This window comes from Thermothelomyces heterothallicus (genome assembly GCF_042370625.1).
Source record: "Thermothelomyces heterothallicus CBS 202.75 unplaced genomic scaffold P884_scaffold_1, whole genome shotgun sequence".
In the NCBI taxonomy this organism is placed as follows: Eukaryota; Fungi; Ascomycota; class Sordariomycetes; order Sordariales; family Chaetomiaceae; genus Thermothelomyces; species Thermothelomyces heterothallicus.
Genome location: NW_027192562.1, coordinates 3,006,409 through 3,025,717, shown reverse-complemented (window position 1 = coordinate 3,025,717; position 19,309 = coordinate 3,006,409). Strand labels below are relative to the sequence as shown.

Below are 19,309 nucleotides of genomic sequence, written 5' to 3'. Positions count from 1 at the left end.
CGGACAGCGAAAGATTGGTCGGGGTATGGGTCGCAGAGGCCATTCATGGCTAAGAGCTGCAGGAACTTACATCGACATCGCGAACGGTGACACCTCCAGGCATTTTTGCGGTTGGTTTATGGAAATTTGGCGGAGATGACGGAATTGATCGTTCGTGATGGTGTTAATTGTCGACGAGCCGTGGTCACCAACTGAGGTCGTAGGGAAATTTTGGGAGTGGGGGACTGTCTTGGCCGTTGCCAAGATCTTTTAGGGTTCCGGCCCTCGAATGAGGCCGTGCCCCGAGATGGGCAAATGTTCATGCAGTAACCCTAACCCTTTGAGCCCTTACCCGCAACGGAGCAAGAAGACCCCCCTGCACCCCACTCCCCCACCGAGGTTCCCAAAATGGAGCGATCAGCAGCTGGACCATCGATCAAGTCGTCTCCTCAAAGACAGTAGCTTGGGGAGCAGTTTTCGAACATTAAGTTCTCGACCAATACAAAGACCGAGCTTAAGTTTCAGGTGGGAAATCAAGATCATGATTACCTCAGCGAAAACGTAGGCCGCAGGTTCGCATTCGAGAACAACGGCGTTTTCGGAGAACGAGGATGTGGTACCCTGTACGAGACAGCAGGGCGGGAGATTGTCATGATCTCCAACTCGCCGCCCGTCAGGTTGGAGAGAAGCGCGAAAGCGGAAAAAAGCGGCACACGCATTCTTGAGTGGACAAGCGCATGCAAATAACCCCTCTAGCCCCCCCAAACATGAGACGATTGCGGCTCCTGTCATCCCTCTTGCGCACCGCACAGCGTGGTACTGAAGGCCTGTTGGGCTGGCCTTGGCGCCCCCTTGACAGGCACTGTTTCACGTTCCCGCCTCCTGGAGCTTAAGCTCGGAAAACTGCATGCTGGCGCCGGGAGATGCGCCGCAGGGGTCTCGTGAGCTGAAATTGCTGGTCAAAAATCCCGTCGTGCTCAGATAAATCCCCCCCGAAGACGGCCAGGGACCTGCATGCATGACCCCATGGCGTGGATCTCTTTACCGCACTCCGCCGTTCTAGGGTACTCGTACGGAGTATGTCATCGTTGATACCCCCTACACTACGAAGCCCATTTAAATGAGGAAGACCAAGTGGTTTGCGCCGAGCCGATCTAGCCGGGCGCGTGCCTTCGACCTCCATCTGCACCCCGGCCTCCCGATTTAGGCAGGAGGCGGCCATGTGATGAGCGTGCATGTCAATGGAGAACATGAAACCCCGAATAAGGAGCTAGTGACAGGTAGAAGTTCCCGTTGGAACGTTGAAGAAGCACACTGACACCTGGGCTAGCGCCTTAAAGTCCCGGAGAATGAAGCTAATAATAAGTGTCACTTGTCCCATGCGGTCGTCACCGTTGGTCGAGTCTCCCGACAACCAGTCTCTCGGTTGTTGTTGTCGATGTGGGATTTGTGAACAGCGTCACTCCTTACCTTCCCACATTTCTTTCCTTTCTTTACCTTGCTTGCTGGGCAGGCATCCATTCTCTTCTCGGCCTTTTGGCGACTCTTAACTAGGCCATTTTTCCATTGCCACTTCTCTTCGTCGACACTATGGTTTTCGCTCCTTTCTCCCTGCTAGCCTGTGCAGCCCTTGTTTGTGCCACTCCTTTTCGACACCGGGTAGTCGACTCGTTGGATGAAGGAGCCGCAGTAGAGGCTCACCAGCGCGACAACAGTACCACTCGAGCGTTCTCTAATGTCCAGATCAAGGTGAGACTCCTGCAGACGGACGGCCAAACCGAAGCATATTAAATAAAGCCTCTAGACGTCAGATGGCAAATGTCTCTTCGTTGATGGACTTTCGGGCAACTTCCGCGCCAATGTGACACCGGTTCAAGTCGCCGATTGCGGGTCGACCGGCGGACAAGGCTGGAACATCGTCACCGCCGGAAGACATGTCAAGGGCGACAACGTCATGCTCATTGTCAACACCCTTACCCAGACCTGCCTGAATTTTGACCCGCGCCAGCAGGCGGGGAGCCAGGTTCTGCTGTCTTCGTGTGGTGGCCGTGCTGGCGGCGGTGAGTAGCCTCTGGAGGAGATTTGCCCGGCTTCGACATGCTAACGTTCCTCTAGAAGGAGAGGTGACCGACTCTCAGCTATTCGCCTTCAGCGGCGGTACTGGTCCCCTTTCTCTTCAACCGCGGAACCGAGTGGGATCTTGTGTCGTCGTCAAGGACGGAGATATCGAAATTGCCCGGTGCGATAACAGTGATGCTTCTCAACTCTTTACCTTCGGTGACGCAGCAGGCGAGGGCGGCAACAACACTATCAAGGTCAACAACAAGAACGGCCGCAACAAGAAGGGTCACTCCACTTCGACCTGCGCAAGATCTACTCGGACTGTGACTGTGCTCCCGACACAGAGCGGGGAAAGCACTGCAGCTCCGACGACAACACCAGCTCCGACAGCAGGCGGCGGCGGTGGCGAAGGGAGTGCCGGGCCCGGAACCATTCTGACAGTGAACCCCACAGACCCGGTACCGGTGTCGCGGGCTGGGGGGATCCTGCAGCCGACGGCGGCGGCAGAATCGCATCAGCGAGACGCGACGGCGAAACGAGCCTTTAGCGGCGTGTCGATCCGTGCGCCGAACGGTCAGTGTCTCTTCGTCGACCCAACGGCGGGCGACTTCCGCCAGAACCTGATCCCCGTCTCGCTGGTGGACTGCACTGGAGCCCCTAACGAGAAATGGGATGTCATCACCGAGGGCAAACACAACACGCCGAATCCAAACCGGCCTGCCGCCCTGATTGTGAGCGCGTTGGTAGGTTGCCGAGATGATGACAGAGAGGGTGTGAGGTGCTGCGAGCTGACTCGCTATTGTACAGACGCAGGGCTGCATTAGCTTCGACGGAAGACGACAACCGGGTGATACCGTGACCATCTTTTCGTGCGGAGGTCGCGCTGATGGCAGTGCGTACTAACCGCATATTGTACACCAGATTCGTGGCACTGACGGTGTTCTAGACGGCGAAACGGACGGAAACCAACTGTTCCCGTTTATCGGACAGACAAGCTTCGCGTTTGCGCCAGTGAACGAGGATGGGAAAACTTGCATCCTGCCTGGAGATGGCAGTCTCGATTCGGGACCCTGCCCTAGTGACGGTTCCCAGCTGTTTTCCATTTTTGAGTGAACAGAACTCGGCACCGACCCATGTTAACGGATCCATTGCTGGTTGTCGTGTGCGATTTCGGAGAAGTCCAAGGGAAAGCGGTCAGGTCATGGAAGCTCTTGACCGTATCTTCTTCAACTATGACCAACACCGCAAGGTATTGTTCGATACCGATTTTGTGACCCGTTTGCTTAGGTAGATTTGTAGAAGGGTGGAACATACTCATTCAACTGTTTCACCACTGCCACGAATCCTTCAGCGTGATTATATCGGTTGACTCGTGGCAGAATCTTCGGCAAAGAGGTGTTTTGTTTGGAGTTGGGAGCATCGAGCCGAGACCGAAGTACTGGTAGGCACCAACTTGTAAGTCTGCAGAGCCCAAGATTCAAAGATACCTTAAACAAAGTAGGAACATATCTACGCGAAAAGGTGCGTAGAACCTGAATCGTACATCAGGTATGCAGGTTGCACGATGAGACAGAGTGCTACACCTGTTAGCTGCTTTACGTACTGACTGCACTCTCCCTTACGGATTCTTCGTACTCCGTTCGGATTAACTATAGAGTACGGATTAGAGTGCAGGGGATGCTTTTCGTGGGGTAGCGAGCCCCACTTTAGCCCGGGCTGTCAGGGACCCAGCATCGCCTCGGAGCTGACATCATGCCGAATTTTCGCTTGTCTACTAGCCTCCGAGTCTGCAAAAACCGCTCGGCAGCCGACCCGAAGAGTACGGAGCACCGATTCCAACATTCCATGATCGACGGCACGGGAGCTCGGGTTGCGACAAAACACATACGATTGAACCCTTTGAAAAAAATTCCAATGTCGCGAATACGATGCGCGAACGCGCCTGCCCCCGCTAGCCTCTTCGTCCAGCTCAGCCTGCGCCGACAGAGCGGCTGGGGCGGGCTTCCCATCCTGGACCTCCTCCTGCCTGTGTCTTCTCATGCTACCCGGGCACTTTCTGTTCTCCCCTATCGCCTTGTGTCAACAAAGAGGGCGGCAGACCCGCCTCGCCAACTACTCACCCTTCGCCCCCCCAGCGGCAGACCATCATGGAGGAGTTCAACGTCACGCTGCACGATGACACAGCTGCAGACAAGGTCACCAGACTCTTCCTCTCGGACCTTTAGCACTTCCGCTGCATGTCGCGCGACGCACGCCATATTCAACCCGCAAGTTGACGAAGATGGCGACGAGATGATGCTGGAGATCACGCCGCGCGCAGCGAAGGTACTTCTCCCCTGGATACGCTCCCTTGTTGGACAATGAGCTAACAGTCGGTGGCTCAGCGCCTCTCCGAAATAATGACCAAAGATTCGAACCCGAACCTCGCCCTCCGAATCCAGGTTGAGAGTGGCGGCTGCCACGGTTTTCAATACCTAATGAAACTTGTGACACTGCCCCCATCACTCCCCTCCAAGGAGTCGCTTCCCCCCGCAGAGGAGGCAGATGACTTGGCCACCGTTCACGAGGACGACACGATTTTCACCTATGCACCCGACGGTAGCTCCTCACCCGGGGACCTGACGGCGCCAAAAATCATACTCGACCTTCCTTCGCTGCAGCTCCTGAAGGGCAGCAAGGTCGATTTTACGATGGAGCTCATTGGATCGCAGTTCAAGATCGTGGACAATCCCTTGGCGACGAGCAGCTGTGGGTGCGGTACAAGCTTTGATATCAAAATATGACACTAGCGACATCTTTTATAGACGCATGGAGCCAACTGAGAACGGCCATAGATGCGACAAACATAGGGCGTTGTACAATATGCAGATATCAGATACGGGGGCATGTAGGGGCATTCACAGGTTATGAATCAAACCGCGCCGGCGACTTTGTAGTATTCGGCTGTCCCATGGCCAACGGGAAGCAGACTAGATCACTTGTCCTAAGGGTGAAGGAGGTGTGATGTGTAAAAACAGCATCATGTTGATTCATTCCCTGTGCGCCACCCTGGCTGTCACGTTAAACGCCGAGCACCCATTCCACTACCCATGACCGAGACAAAAACCGTAAAACCACCCAAGTCTAATTTTTAGTTCATCTGCCGGATGAGGGCGTTGATGTGCTCCTCCCGATTGCCAAGGTCACCACCCTCAATGAAGTGCTTGAACTTGCGGGGGCGGAAGCCACCAGTAGGGTTGCTGAGCTTGAAAGGCCACAGGAAGTTGGATGCCTGCTTGAAGTTGGGGCCGACGGTGTAGATCTCGTGAATAAGATCCTCCATGCAGATGATGCCGTACTTGCCGAGGTTCTCCTCGATGATGGAGTTATCGGTAAGGGCGATGCGTTGACCGTTGACCTTGCCGTATCCGCGCTTGTAGATGAGCTCCCTGACGCTCTTCAGGTTGGGGTAGCCATAAGCAACCCACGGCTCAACAATCTTGATCATCTCAGCGGTGGCCTTGGTGACACGAACGAAGACACCGTTGTTGATCTGGAGAAGGCGGAGAAGCTGAAGGATCTTGCGAGGCTTGGGTGGGATCTTGTTGATACTGCGACGCGAGTTAGCCAATGAGCGACAGTTTGCTCAAGACAGGACGTTGCCTTACCCCTTGATGCGGATGACGAAGATCAACTTGGCCTCAGCAGGAATATAGAAAGAGCCTTCCTGCTTGGCAAGACGAGCAAGACGGATCTTCTCGCGCTCAGCGTCGCGGTACTCCTTCACGTACTTCTCAGCACGCTTGAAGATGACGCCACGCTTCTCCTTGTTGGCCTGCAGTCATGGAATTAGCATTGCCCAAAACCAGGCAGAATTAGTGTTGCAAAAAAATTCCCCAGAAAACTCGATCAGACCCGAAAGATGGTATTAAGTTTAGCAACAGCATTGACCTGGGTCTAGTCGCTAGGTATGTTGTGCATCATGTCGTTCCCGGGCGCTCGCAACTCAAGAGTGAACTAACCTTCTTCCGCTTCTCCAGCTCGGCAGCGCGCTCGGCGCGGGCCTTCTCCTGCGACTTGCGCTTCTTCAGGAGAGTCTCAGGAACGAGAACATCGTTCTGAGTCGGGACGGTCCTGCATGTTAAGGTTAGTACGTAGTCCGACATACCGCGGTATGTGGTAGAGCGCCGGTGGAGAATTGCTGCGAAAGTGCGACATTCTCTCGTGGCTGACTCGATTGCCCAAAGTTGACGACTGATGGGAAGCCCTTAGCACCAGCGCCCCGAGGACGGCTCCAACGCCTTGGGCAGAGTACCATCTCGTCACACACCTTGGACAGCGCCCAAGAGGTTTTGCACGCATTGAACCCGGAGCACCCGCCAAGACATGTCGTCTTTTCAACGGCTCGGACCAAGCGGCACTGAATTTAAGGGAGAAGGTAGAACCTTCAGCCCCAACACCCCGCGAAACATCTCTCAGTCTACAAGCCGCAGAGTAGCTAAGCCTGGAGGAAAGAGGGAGAATCGCGAGAGGGGTCGAGCTGGAGCATTTCTCGGTTCAATCGAAAGCCGGGAAAGGCATCCACTGAGAGGACTACGCCCAACCTGCAGAATCTCGTCAAGTGACACGCGACGATACCATTTCAGAATAGAAAGAAAGGGGTGAGGCATACGTGGAAGCCATCTTTTTTGGGTTGTCGACCTTAACGCCGTTGATGAAGTTGTCGTCTTCTCGGTGCGCGAGGATCGAGGAGCGGAAAATTCACTTGGTGGGCACGAGAAAAAGCTCGAGGTATTGGCGGCAAGTGGGGCTGAGGTACGGAGGTACTTAGGGCTTGAGCCAAATTTCCTCCCAACCCCGCTTTCTGCACCCCTTTACCGCCTAACCGTGTAGGGCATCTTGACCGCACCCAACAAAATTCCGACTGATCGAGTGGAACATTTCGACGAACATCAACCGCAAGTCCCAAGACCACCGGATCACAGTCAAGATGGCCCCCCCCAAGAGAGCCGCTCGCCCTGCGCAGGAGAACATTTCTCTGGGCCCCCAGGTCCGGGAGGGTGAACTGGTTTTCGGCGGTGAGTGCTTCGTCCGTCTTGCCGATGCCGAACATTTCGCTGACAGCTTGTTCGCAGTTGCCCGCATCTTCGCCAGCTTCGTAAGCAGCCCTTCCAAAAGAGATTGAACTGGACAGGTGCTAACTCCGCCAAGAACGACACCTTCGTTCACGTTACCGATCTCAGGTTCGTACGCCGTCCAATCGTCCGACGTTGAATGCGGAGGAAAAGAGCCGCAGCGCGACTCTGGGCCCCGCATATCATCTATGAGAGATGGTTCTTAGGCTAACATTCTGGGTGATTCCAGCGGCCGTGAAACCATCTGCCGTGTTACTGGTGGTATGAAGGTCAAGGCCGACCGCGATGAGTCCTCTCCCTACGCTGCTATGTTGGCTGCCCAGGATGTTGCGGCCCGCTGCAAGGAGCTTGGCATCACTGCCCTCCATATCAAGATCCGTGCCACCGGTGGTATGTTTTGACGCAAGGTCCTTTGGATCCTGAATGCGCGCTAACACCTTGTTTTCAAGGCAACGGCACTAAGACCCCCGGCCCTGGCGCCCAGTCCGCTCTCCGCGCGCTGGCTCGCTCCGGCATGAAGATTGGCCGCATTGAGGACGTTACTCCTACTCCCTCCGATTCGACCCGCCGCAAGGGTGGTCGCCGTGGTCGTCGTCTCTGATTTTGCAGGGACTGGTGGGTGCGCTGCTGGGGAGAATCCGGTTCTCATTTGGGTTTTTGCTGTGGTATTGACAACTACGAGGGGAACGGCTTAAGATTGCCTGGTCTCCACATCCTGGCGTTTGTCACATGTTGCTTATGGCACATCTGCAGCACTTGAAATAGAGAATCAAGACGGAGCTACAGAGGTAGCCCGGAACAACGCTGCCTTGCGTCGAGGTCACCAGCAGCTCCCAGTCTTCCGGTTTTTTTTTTTCCCCAAAATAACCCAATGACCACCGTGCCGCCTGATATCTGTTGCAAGTGCCTTACCAACCGGATATCTTGGCCTTCAGTTTACTGTGAGATGCTAAACCCTTTGCTCTCACCACCCGGTGTCACTGGCCCATTTCCTCCCAATATCGACAATATTTAGCAACCAAGTGCTGGTAAGAGCAGTGCGCCAGAACTGCCTCCTAGGATGGAAGGATATCTTTGACTTAGGACTCCTGTGGGAGTTAGACCGCTCCCTAAACCTCACCTAGCTCTTTATCTTATCAAGCGTTGAACTTCAGGAAAAGATTGTACGGGTTGTTTGAATACTTAACACGCAGAAGACTCGGACCTGGAGATCATAACCACAGAGAGCAAAGATAGCATACAAGGGATTGATCAATACCGACGTATGGCAGAAAAAAAGCTCCTTTGAGGAATCTGTTTGTGCTCGCATTTACCTGGTCTACCGTGACGCAAAGCGTTATAGCACACCGAGGACCAATCTTGATACGTAAAATGCCCAAGCCCTAATGCAATAGCATACGAAAGTCATATAGTCCCGTCGTCCAGAACCTAACCACGCACTGCAGCACCCAAGGCACCTCCCGTAAACTGTGTACCCCCGGCCTGCCGCTGAGCATTGCCGCCAGTCCTCGCACCGCTCCTGCCACTCCGTTGACCACCTGCCCTCTGGCCACCTTGCCTGCCATCTTTCCTGCTGAAGGCATTTGCCGACCCTTGTGTCCTGACCTCGAGCGTACGCTCGTTCGTTTCGATGAGGGCGCTTGCCTTGTCGGAGAGCGCCAAAGCCAGGCTCTGAAGGCGGCTGAGCTCCACACCCTTGCGGAAGATGACAGTATTGGTGACCTGGTCAAGAGCAGCGGCGAGCTCCTCATGGCTGATCATCTTGCTTACAACAGCAGCAACCTTGGCCGAATCAAGCTCGAACATGGTGCTCAGCGTCTCAATGGCCAAAGTGTCGTAGAAGGGGGCGTATGTGAAGAGGTAGGTCCGAAGACCTTCCTCCTGAATCTGCTTGGCAAGCATCGCCTTGATCTCGTCTGCGCTCGGCATGAGATCCCAGATCTTGATGCTGTGAATGAAGTGGGTAGCCTTCTTCCATTCACCAGCCGCGAGAGCCTTGGACGCTTGCATGACGTGGTCACGAGTATTCTCGGGCGGGCCGGTGAAGATTTGGCGCTCATGGTATTCTAGCATGCGGCGGTATGTCTTGCTGATGACGCGCTTCTTGATATCCGGAGAGGACCCAATCTGGGCCAAGAGCGGAATTTCGAGGAGCATGCTGCACGTCAAGTAGACGCACTCCAAGAGCTCGAGGTTGATGTGCATGTGGAAGGGTAACTGCCGTTGCTTCTCCAGACGTTCTTGCTCGGGACTAACCTGGCTGTAACGCTGGATCATAACGCCTTGAGCAAGAAGCTCCTTTTGACGCCCACTGCCACAAATGTCCTGGAGAGTATTTTGAGCATCATACACTAGGCCCTTTCGGAAGGCGCAGAGGCCAACCTGGACGAGTGTCCGGTTGTACAGAATTTGGGTGGCGATATCGAAGTTGGCGATGCTCTCTTGCAGGTGAGAGGTAAGCATCATGTCACGGGCTTTGTAGTACTCGTCGTGCAAGGCCAGGAAGTAAATCTGGCAAAGCATGGCCCGAGCACGGATGATGCCTTCGCTGTTGTTGAACAAGTAGTTGCAGAGGGTGTGGATGAGCTGGCCAGCATCGCCCGACAAGCCACGCGGAGTGATCGCAGAATCAACGCCGTCCTGCACTTGTTTCCATGCGTTCTCCTCCAGAATCTTCACTACCTGAGAAGGCTGTTACATGTTAGTAGAAGCTCCAGTTAAGACGAGGACCGCCCGGCGTCACATACCTTGAAGTAGACGTGGTCCAGGCGCCGTTGGATGATTCGGTTCAGGCTCTCCTGGGGAACTTCTAGTGAAGGATCCTTACGAACGGTCTCGTAGTAAAGCAGGCCCCGCAAAACGAGATTGTACAGGGATGCCTCATCCGTCAGTCTCTCAATATACTCCGAAGTGTGAGGATCGATGTTTTGCAGGGAGCGAGTGAGTTCGTCGTCCAGGCGCTCGATGTAGGAGACCACGCTGCCGGGAACCTTGATGTACTTGTCATCGGGGCCAAGAACCGGAGTCTTGTCATCGTCTTCCCACTCCTCTGCGCCTTCAATCACCACGTGATCCTTATGAGTTTCGAGGAGGGTGAGCAAGGCGGCCAATTCCCTTTCCGCAGCCTTCCAGTGCTCCAAAGGCATTGAGGTTGTTGTACCAGACCCGAGATCAAATCGGGCGGAAACCAGAGTCTGCAGAACCCGAATCTTGAGATAGGGAGTTTCGGCAACCTTGTTGAGTTCCTCCATGATCCTGATCTGCTCCAGGCGGTCGGTGTTCTTTCTGCCTCTTGACTCGATGATAGCACGGAGATGCTTTTGAATGCTCTCAGGCGAGAAAGGAACGGCCTTGCCACGCTTGTCGACTCTCGAGAAACCCTTATCCTCATCCTCTGCCGCCTCCTCAGAGACAGCTGCCTCCTGTTCGAACCGAACCTTGGAGGGTTTTGGAAGCGGAGCTTCCTCCTCGTCCGACGATTCCATGAATGCATCACGGTCCTTTCTAAACGCATCAATCTGGTCTTGGTAGTCTTTGTTGTTCTTCTTGATGCGTTGTTTGACAGCGTTGAGGCCGCGCGCATTTGTGGCATTCAGCTTTTTGTTCTTGGGAGTGACCTTTTGTTTCGCCAGAGTCTCGTTCAAGAAATCTTCCAACTCGGCGATGCACTTGATATACGACTTCGGAGCCTTGCCGCCGTCTAATAATTTGACAACCTGACGGTTGAGCTTGTCGAACTCTGAGTCTCGTTAGAACGATATCCTAGGGAGTTTGGGCTAAGGGCGTACCGGTTGCAATGGAACCCCAATCATCAATCTTTTGGCGATTTTGAATGCTTGTGATAGTCGCCTCCAGTTCGTCATATCGCTTATCCTTGGCACTCTTGACCTTGGTTGTACCCTCCTCGTCGCTCTCCTCGCTCTCCGACTCTGCCTGATCGACAAGAAAGCGGGACAAGCCCGTCTTTTTGGGACCTTCATCTTCGTCGGTAGACTCCTCCTCCTCTTCCTCCTCAGAGGACTCCTCCTGCTCTTGATCCTCTTCCTCCTCTTCCTCGGAGGTGGTGTACAGCTCCTCCTCGTCGGAGCTGCTCTCGGTCGAGCTGTCGTCGCCGCCACGGAAGAACCGAGACATGGTGAGAATCAGTTCCTAAAACGCGCGTGTAGTCAAGATTGATTGTCGTTGATTGCTTCACGGTACGCCCCAGTCTGACCCGAACAGTTGCAGTGCGAAACCTAAGTGGAGGAGGGGTCGAATATTTTTCAGTGAATGGTGATTTTCTTGGTGGGGCGATTTGGGGCTCAGTGACTGGAACTCTCGGTACCAACCAAGATCCCTTCTCCACTCGCGGCCGCAACAAACGGCAGTGTTGCGATCAAACACCAACAGCAACCGTAAAGCGTTGCATATCAAAGGCCGCAGACAGCTAGTTTACTAACACAACAGTTTGAATGAAGCTAAAACATTCAGCACGCTCCCCTGCAGTACACTTCAAAGTTCGTTTTGATCACGTGGTTAATCACGTGAGCGCTATCCGATCGTTTTACGCGATATACGCATTACGGTCTCCGACTCACGTTATGCATTACTTGCAGTGCATTCTGACATGCTTTTATCGGGGTTAAATAATCCGGGGATCTGCCGGTGCTGCGCGGTCGCACTTCGCGCCACCTCCGTGCTTCGCGAGAGCTCGAGATTTTCTGTGTTAAGCAAGAGCCAAGTTTTGGCTTCATCGCATTATCACACCACAGACAGGCCATTACCATCTTAATACTGCTAGGGACGATTCATTCATGGAGCCTTGCTCCAACTCCAGTCCTCCTTGACTATCACCGTCGCCAATAGCGCGGCCATTCAGCACGCTTTTTTGCATCTGGGCGTAACATCCCTCTTGGGTGTTAAGCATGTCTTCATATCCACCACCACCGCCTCCCCCAGGCTGGGGACCACCTCCGCCGCCGCCAACTCCTCCTCCGCCGGGTCCTCCTTCATCGCTTCCTCCTCCTCCCGCAATCCCCGCGCCGCCGCCGCCGGGCTACCGTCCTCCAACAGATCCTCAGATTGCGAAGTTTGCGCAGAAGAAGAAGGAATGGCTTCGATCGCAACGCAACCGGTTTGGCGAGAAGAGGAAAGGTGGCTTTGTTGAGACGCAGAAGGCCGACATGCCACCGGAACACCTGCGCAAAATCGTCAAGGACATCGGTGACGTATCGCAGAAGAAGTACACTAGCGACAAGCGCAGCTATCTCGGCGCCTTGAAGTTTATGCCGCACGCGGTCCTAAAGTTGCTGGAGAACATGCCCATGCCATGGGAGTCAGCTCGGGAGGTTAAGGTGCTGTACCACGTTAACGGCTGCTTGACCCTCGTCAACGAGATACCGCGCGTCATCGAGCCCGTCTTCTTCGCCCAATGGGCTACTATGTGGAGTACTATGCGGAAGGAGAAGAGAGACAGAAGACTCTTCAAACGAATGCGGTTTCCGCCGTTCGATGACGAAGAACCTCCCTTGTCTTGGTCCGAGAATATTGAGGATGTCGAGCCTCTCGAACCTATTCAGATGGACCTCGACGAGGAAGAAGAGGCGGCAGTCTACGAATGGTTTTACGACCATCAACCGCTGCTCGACACGCCACACGTCAACGGGCCTAGCTACAAGCGATGGAACCTCACACTGCCTCAGATGGCCAACCTGTACCGTCTGAGCCGGCCGTTGGTTTCCGAGGTTGTGGACCCAAATTACTTTTACCTTTTCGAGCTGAAAAGCTTTTTGACAGGCAAAGCTCTGAACGTGGCATTGCCGGGCGGTCCTCGCTTCGAGCCGCTCTACAAGGATATCGACCCCAACGACGAGGACTTCGGAGAGTTCAACGCCATGGATCGTATCATCTTCCGAAATCCCATTCGGACAGAGTGTCGTGTGGCATATCCGTACCTTTACAACTCGCTGCCGCGGAGTGTGCATTTGTCCTGGCACTCTCACCCGCAAGTGGTCTACCATAAAACCGAGGATCCTGATCTCCCCGCATTCTACTTCGACACCGACATCAATCCCATTTCGTCTCGTGCCGTTGCGCCAAAGAACATTGCTGTGAGCCACGAGGATGAACTCTTTGGACAAGGCAACATCGAGGAGCCAGAGGATGACGCCTTTGAGCTCCCCGCGACAGTCGAGCCTTTCCTCGCTGACGAAGAACTGGCCACTGAAGACACGGCGTCAGCCATTGAACTGTGGTGGGCGCCTTACCCGTTCGATCGCCGGTCCGGACGCATGGTGCGGGCCCAAGACGTCCCCCTCATTAAGCACTGGTACTTGGAGCATTGCCCCCCCAAGCAGCCAGTCAAGGTGCGGGTTTCGTACCAGAAGCTCCTCAAAACCTACGTGCTCAATGAGCTGCATAAGAAGAGGCCCAAGTCGATGCAGAAGCAAAGTCTGCTCAGGACTTTGAAACAGACAAAGTTTTTCCAGCAGACGACAATCGATTGGGTTGAAGCTGGACTTCAAGTCTGCCGCCAGGGCTTCAACATGCTCAATCTTCTGATCCATCGCAAGAACCTGACTTACCTCCATCTCGACTACAATTTCAATTTGAAGCCCGTCAAGACATTGACAACCAAGGAACGGAAAAAGTCACGCTTTGGAAACGCCTTTCACCTAATGCGCGAAATTCTTCGCCTGACCAAGCTCATTGTGGATGCTCAGGTTCAGTACCGGCTTGGCAATATTGACGCCTTCCAACTTGCTGACGGTATCCTCTACGCCTTCAACCATGTCGGGCAGCTGACGGGCATGTACCGTTACAAGTACAAGCTCATGCATCAGATTCGCTCCTGCAAGGATCTCAAGCATTTGATCTACTACCGGTTCAACACCGATGCTGTCGGCAAAGGGCCCGGCTGTGGCTTCTGGGCTCCGGCTTGGAGAGTTTGGTTGTTCTTCATGCGGGGCATCATTCCGCTGCTGGAGCGCTGGCTCGGAAATCTCCTTTCCCGTCAGTTTGAGGGACGTCACAGCAAGGGGGTCGCCAAGACGGTGACAAAGCAGCGTGTTGAGTCGCACTTCGACCTTGAGTTGCGGGCTTCGGTCATGGCCGACCTGATGGATATGATGCCGGAAGGAATCAAGCAAAACAAGGTCAATACGGTTCTCCAACACCTCTCCGAGGCTTGGAGATGCTGGAAAAGCAACATTCCTTGGAAGGTGCCTGGCTTGCCTGCGGCGATTGAGAACATCATCTTGAGATATGTCAAGGCGAAGGCAGATTGGTGGATTTCGGTTGCACACTACAATCGAGAGCGTATTCGGAGAGGTGCCACCGTCGACAAGACTGTGGCCAAAAAGAACGTGGGCCGGCTCACTCGACTGTGGCTCAAGGCCGAGCAGGAGAGACAGCACAACCACATGAAGGATGGCCCTTATGTCTCGTCCGAAGAAGCTGTTGCCATCTACACCACAACCGTCCATTGGCTCGAGTCGAGGAAGTTTTCACCCATCCCCTTCCCAAGCGTCTCATACAAACATGACACCAAGATCCTCATCCTGGCCCTTGAGCGGTTGCGCGAGGCCTACTCAACCAAGGGCAGGCTAAATCAGAGCCAGCGAGAGGAGCTTGCCCTTATCGAACAGGCCTACGACAGTCCCGGTACCACCCTGGAGCGGATCAAGCGCTTTCTTCTCACCCAACGCGCCTTCAAGGAAGTTGGAATTGACATGAACGACAACTACAGCACCATCAATCCTGTTTATGACATCGAGCCCATCGAAAAAATTAGTGACGCATACCTCGACCAGTATCTCTGGTATCAGGCCGACCAGCGCCACCTGTTCCCCGCGTGGGTCAAGCCGTCTGATTCCGAAGTTCCGCCACTTCTCGTCTACAAATGGGCGCAGGGCATCAACAATCTCGACAAGGTCTGGGAGACGGCGAACGGAGAGTGCAATGTCATGATTGAGACGCAGTTGTCGAAGGTCTACGAAAAGATCGAGTTGACACTGCTCAACTCGCTTTTGCGACTGATCATGGACCACAACCTGGCCGATTACATCACTGCTAAGAATAACGTTACGTTGACTTACAAGGACATGAGCCACGTCAACAGCTATGGCATGATCCGCGGCCTCCAGTTTTCGGCTTTCGTCTTCCAGTACTATGGCTTGATCCTTGATCTTCTTATTCTTGGCCCTCAGCGGGCGAGCGAGATTGCGGGCCCTCCACAAAACCCGAACGACTTCCTCCAATTCCAGGATCGCGAGACCGAAACAAAGCACCCCATCCGGCTCTACACGAGATACATCGACAAGATTTGGGTGTTCCTGCGCTTCACGGCCGATGAGGCCAGGGACTTGATTCAACGATTTCTTACGGAGCAGCCCGACCCCAATTTCGAGAACGTTATTGGGTACAAGAGCAAGAAATGCTGGCCAAGGGACTCACGTATGCGGCTGATGAGACATGACGTGAACCTCGGCAGAGCCGTCTTCTGGGACCTCAAGAACCGGCTTCCAAGGTCGGTCACAACGATCGAATGGGAAGACACGTTTGTCAGCGTCTACAGCAAAGACAACCCGAATCTCTTGTTCTCGATGTGCGGGTTTGAGGTGCGCATTTTGCCAAAGATTCGCAATCAGAATGACGAGTTCCCGGTCAAGGACAGCGTCTGGTCACTTGTGGATAACACGACCAAGGAGCGCACCGCGCATGCCTTCCTCCAAGTGGCAGAGGAGGACATACAGAAGTTCAACAACCGTATCCGCCAAATCCTCATGTCATCTGGCTCGACAACCTTCACCAAGATCGCGAACAAATGGAACACGGCTTTGATCGCTCTGTTCACATATTACCGCGAAGCAGCGGTTTCAACCGTCAACCTTCTTGACACCATCGTCAAATGCGAGACCAAGATTCAGACCCGGGTTAAGATTGGCTTGAACTCAAAGATGCCTTCACGTTTCCCACCTGCCGTGTTCTATACGCCGAAGGAACTTGGTGGCCTTGGCATGATCTCGGGTTCGCACATTCTGATCCCGGCAAGCGACAAACGCTGGTCCAAGCAGACCGATGTCGGCGTCACGCATTATCGCGCAGGCATGTCCCATGAAGAGGAGACGCTGATTCCCAACATCTTCCGTTACATTGTCCCATGGGAGGCCGAGTTTATTGATTCTCAACGCGTCTGGACCGAGTACTCTCAGAAGCGCCTTGAGGCAAATCAGCAAAATCGGCGACTTACCCTCGAAGACTTGGAAGACAGTTGGGACCGCGGCCTGCCCCGCATCAATACTCTGTTTCAGAAAGATCGCAGCACCCTAAGCTTTGACAAGGGTTTCCGCGCGAGGGCCGAGTTCAAGATTTACCAGCTCATGAAGAGCAATCCGTTCTGGTGGACGAGTCAAAGACACGATGGCAAACTGTGGAACCTCAATGCTTATCGTACGGATGTGATTCAGGCTTTGGGTGGTGTTGAAACCATTCTCGAGCATACCCTCTTTAAGGCCACCGGCTTCCCGTCCTGGGAAGGCCTCTTCTGGGAGAGGGCCTCTGGTTTCGAACAGGTTAGTCGCACCTCCTTTCTTTTCTTCTAGTTCCTATGTCGACCCGCCCTGCTATGGTCTTCTTGTTCCGGTTATTTTCTCAATTTGTCTCATTTTGGGCAAGCATGACTAACATTTGCGTTACAGTCCATGCAATTCAAGAAGTTAACCAACGCCCAACGGTCCGGTTTGAACCAAATTCCCAATCGACGATTCACTCTGTGGTGGTCCCCAACGATCAACAGAGCGAACGTGTACGTTGGTTTCCAGGTACAGCTTGACCTGACAGGTATCTTCTTGCACGGAAAGATTCCTACGTTGAAGATCTCTCTCATCCAGATCTTCCGTGCCCACTTGTGGCAGAAGATTCACGAGTCTGTTGTCATGGACCTCTGCCAGGTCTTTGATAATGAGCTCGAGGCCCTCAGCATTGAGTCGGTGCAGAAGGAAACAATCCACCCGAGAAAGTCGTACAAGATGAACAGCTCCTGCGCTGATATCCAGTTGTTCGCGAGCCATAAATGGAATGTCACTCGGCCATCTTTGCTTTTCGACAACAAGGACGTGATCGAGGCAACCACGACGAGCAAGTTCTGGATCGACGTTCAGCTGCGATATGGGGACTACGACTCCCACGACATTGAGAGATACGTGAGGGCAAAGTACCTAGATTACACAACTGACAGCATGAGCCTGTACCCCTCCCCGACGGGCCTGATGATCGGCATCGACCTCGCGTACAACCTCTACTCGGCCTATGGGCAATATTTCCCTGGCTTGAAGGCCGTGGTCCAGCAAGCGATGGCCAAGATCATGAAGGCAACCCCAGCGCTCTACGTGTTGCGTGAGCGTATTCGCAAAGGCTTGCAGCTTTACGCATCCGAGAGCAACCAGGAGTTCCTGAACTCCCAAAATTACTCCGAGTTGTTCAGCAACCAGACGCAGCTATTTATCGACGACACCAATGTGTACCGGGTCACCATTCACAAGACATTCGAGGGAAATTTGACAACAAAGCCGATCAACGGAGCAATCTTCATCTTCAACCCTCGAACAGGTCAACTCTTCCTCAAGATCATCCACACCAGTGTCTGGGCCGGACAGAAGCGTCTCGGTCAGTTGGCAAAATGGAAGACCGCTGAAGAAGTTGCAGCCCTGATCAGGTCACTCCCGGTCGAAGAGCAGCCGAAGCAGCTTATCGTCACCCGAAAAGGCTTGCTTGATCCACTCGAGGTTAATCTTCTGGATTTCCCTAACATTTCTATCCGTGCCTCGGAATTGCAACTTCCTTTCCAGGCCGCCATGAAGGTGGAGAAACTGGGTGACATGATCCTGCGCGCCACCGAGCCCCAAATGGTGCTTTTCAACCTATACGACGAGTGGCTCAAGAGTATCTCGTCATATACGGCGTTCTCCCGCTTGATTCTCATCCTGAGAGCTCTGCATGTCAACCAGGACAAGACCAAGCTCATTCTTCGGCCAGACAAGACTGTCATTACGCAAGACCACCATATCTGGCCGTCTCTCTCAGACGAGGACTGGATCAAAGTGGAAATGCAGCTCCGCGATCTGATTCTTAACGACTACGGCAAGAAGAACAATGTTAATGTGTCGAGTCTGACCACCAGCGAAGTTCGAGACATCATCCTGGGCATGGAAATTTCGGCTCCTTCGCTGCAGAGGCAGCAAGCTGCCGAAATCGAAAAGCAGCAACAGGAGCAGCAGCAGCTCACGGCCGTCACAACAAAGACCCAGAATGTGCACGGCGAGGAGATCATTGTCACGACGACGTCGCAGTTTGAGCAGCAGACGTTCGCCTCTAAGACGGAATGGCGCACGCGTGCCATCGCCACGTCGAACCTGCGCACGAGAGCTAATAACATGTATGTGGCTCCGGTGGACAGCGATGTGGATGACATCACGTATGTGATGCCGAAGAACATTCTCAAGAAGTTCATCACCATTGCGGATCTCCGTGTGCAGGTGGCTGGCTATCTCTACGGTTCCTCCCCAGCCGACAACGATCAGGTCAAAGAGATCAAGTGCATCGTTATGGTGCCGCAGATTGGTGGCCTGAGGAACGTCCAGCTGCCACAGCATCTCCCTCAGCACGAGCTGCTTAAGGATATGGAACCCCTCGGCCTCATCCATACCATGTCCGGCAACGAGCTCCCTTACATGTCCGCGATGGACGTCACGAACCACGCCAGGCTGGTTGATGCCCATCCCACATGGAATGAGCAGACCACTTTGACGGTGGCGGTATCGTTTACGCCGGGCAGCGTGTCACTCTCTGCCTGGGCTCTCACTCCTCAGGGCTACAAATGGGGCGCGGAAAACAAAGACCTCGGAAGCGACCAACCCCAGGGTTTCTCGACAACCATGGGCGAGAGGCGACAGCTTCTGCTTAGCGACAAATTCAAGGGCTTTTTCTTGGTCCCGGACAACGGCAAGTGGAACTACAGCTTCATGGGCAGCGCCTTTGGCGGGCTGGAGAAGAAGGCCATCCATGTCAAACTGGACACTCCCTTGCCCTTTTACAGCGACCAACACCGCCCTATCCACTTCTCCAGCTTCAACGAGTTGGAGGACATCTGGGTTGACAGACAGGATAACTTTGCCTAG

The 19,309-nt window shown here is 54.0% G+C and overlaps 7 protein-coding genes across 7 annotated transcripts; 5 read left to right on the top strand and 2 right to left on the bottom strand.

Annotated features, from left to right (window-relative positions):
• The first annotated feature begins 1,072 nt into the window (after nt 1-1,072).
• P884DRAFT_254228 (uncharacterized protein) lies at nt 1,073-1,710 on the top strand. Its single transcript, XM_069440877.1, has 2 exons — nt 1,073-1,259; nt 1,310-1,710. Exon 2 carries the CDS (start codon nt 1,329-1,331, stop codon nt 1,527-1,529), a length of 201 nt encoding a protein of 66 aa, XP_069302211.1. The 5' UTR covers nt 1,073-1,259; nt 1,310-1,328; the 3' UTR covers nt 1,530-1,710.
• P884DRAFT_274468 (uncharacterized protein) lies at nt 1,570-3,153 on the top strand (the record flags this gene model as incomplete). Its single annotated transcript, XM_069442724.1, has 5 exons — nt 1,570-1,728; nt 1,784-2,039; nt 2,095-2,783; nt 2,848-2,932; nt 2,987-3,153. The coding sequence occupies 5 exons, from the start codon at nt 1,570-1,572 to the stop codon at nt 3,151-3,153; spliced, it is 1,356 nt and encodes a 451-aa protein (XP_069302210.1).
• Nucleotides 3,154-4,215: 1,062 nt separating this feature from the next.
• Nucleotides 4,216-4,823, top strand: P884DRAFT_274467 (uncharacterized protein; the record flags this gene model as incomplete). Its single annotated transcript, XM_069442723.1, has 2 exons — nt 4,216-4,365; nt 4,425-4,823. 2 exons carry the CDS (start codon nt 4,216-4,218, stop codon nt 4,821-4,823), a joined length of 549 nt encoding a protein of 182 aa, XP_069302209.1.
• A 284-nt stretch (nt 4,824-5,107) lies between these two features.
• On the bottom strand, nt 5,108-6,295 carry P884DRAFT_13845 (60S ribosomal protein uL30). The gene is made up of 3 exons (XM_069437227.1): nt 6,042-6,295; nt 5,688-5,854; nt 5,108-5,630 (listed from the first exon to the last, which is right to left on the bottom strand). Exons 1-3 carry the CDS (start codon nt 6,183-6,185, stop codon nt 5,171-5,173), a joined length of 771 nt encoding a protein of 256 aa, XP_069302208.1. The 5' UTR covers nt 6,186-6,295; the 3' UTR covers nt 5,108-5,170.
• Nucleotides 6,296-6,931: 636 nt separating this feature from the next.
• P884DRAFT_235412 (40S ribosomal protein uS11) lies at nt 6,932-8,033 on the top strand. Its single transcript, XM_069439947.1, has 5 exons — nt 6,932-7,097; nt 7,155-7,177; nt 7,231-7,262; nt 7,384-7,544; nt 7,604-8,033. The coding sequence occupies exons 1-5, from the start codon at nt 7,010-7,012 to the stop codon at nt 7,753-7,755; spliced, it is 456 nt and encodes a 151-aa protein (XP_069302207.1). The 5' UTR covers nt 6,932-7,009; the 3' UTR covers nt 7,756-8,033.
• Nucleotides 8,034-8,420: 387 nt separating this feature from the next.
• P884DRAFT_326629 (eukaryotic translation initiation factor 3 subunit 8 N-terminus-domain-containing protein) lies at nt 8,421-11,431 on the bottom strand. The gene is made up of 3 exons (XM_069445486.1): nt 10,943-11,431; nt 9,902-10,893; nt 8,421-9,845 (listed from the first exon to the last, which is right to left on the bottom strand). Exons 1-3 carry the CDS (start codon nt 11,286-11,288, stop codon nt 8,583-8,585), a joined length of 2,601 nt encoding a protein of 866 aa, XP_069302206.1. The 5' UTR covers nt 11,289-11,431; the 3' UTR covers nt 8,421-8,582.
• Nucleotides 11,432-12,058: 627 nt separating this feature from the next.
• On the top strand, nt 12,059-19,309 carry P884DRAFT_190650 (NUC071 domain-containing protein; the record flags this gene model as incomplete). The annotated part of the gene is made up of 2 exons (XM_069437531.1): nt 12,059-16,705; nt 16,832-19,309. The coding sequence occupies 2 exons, from the start codon at nt 12,059-12,061 to the stop codon at nt 19,307-19,309; spliced, it is 7,125 nt and encodes a 2,374-aa protein (XP_069302205.1).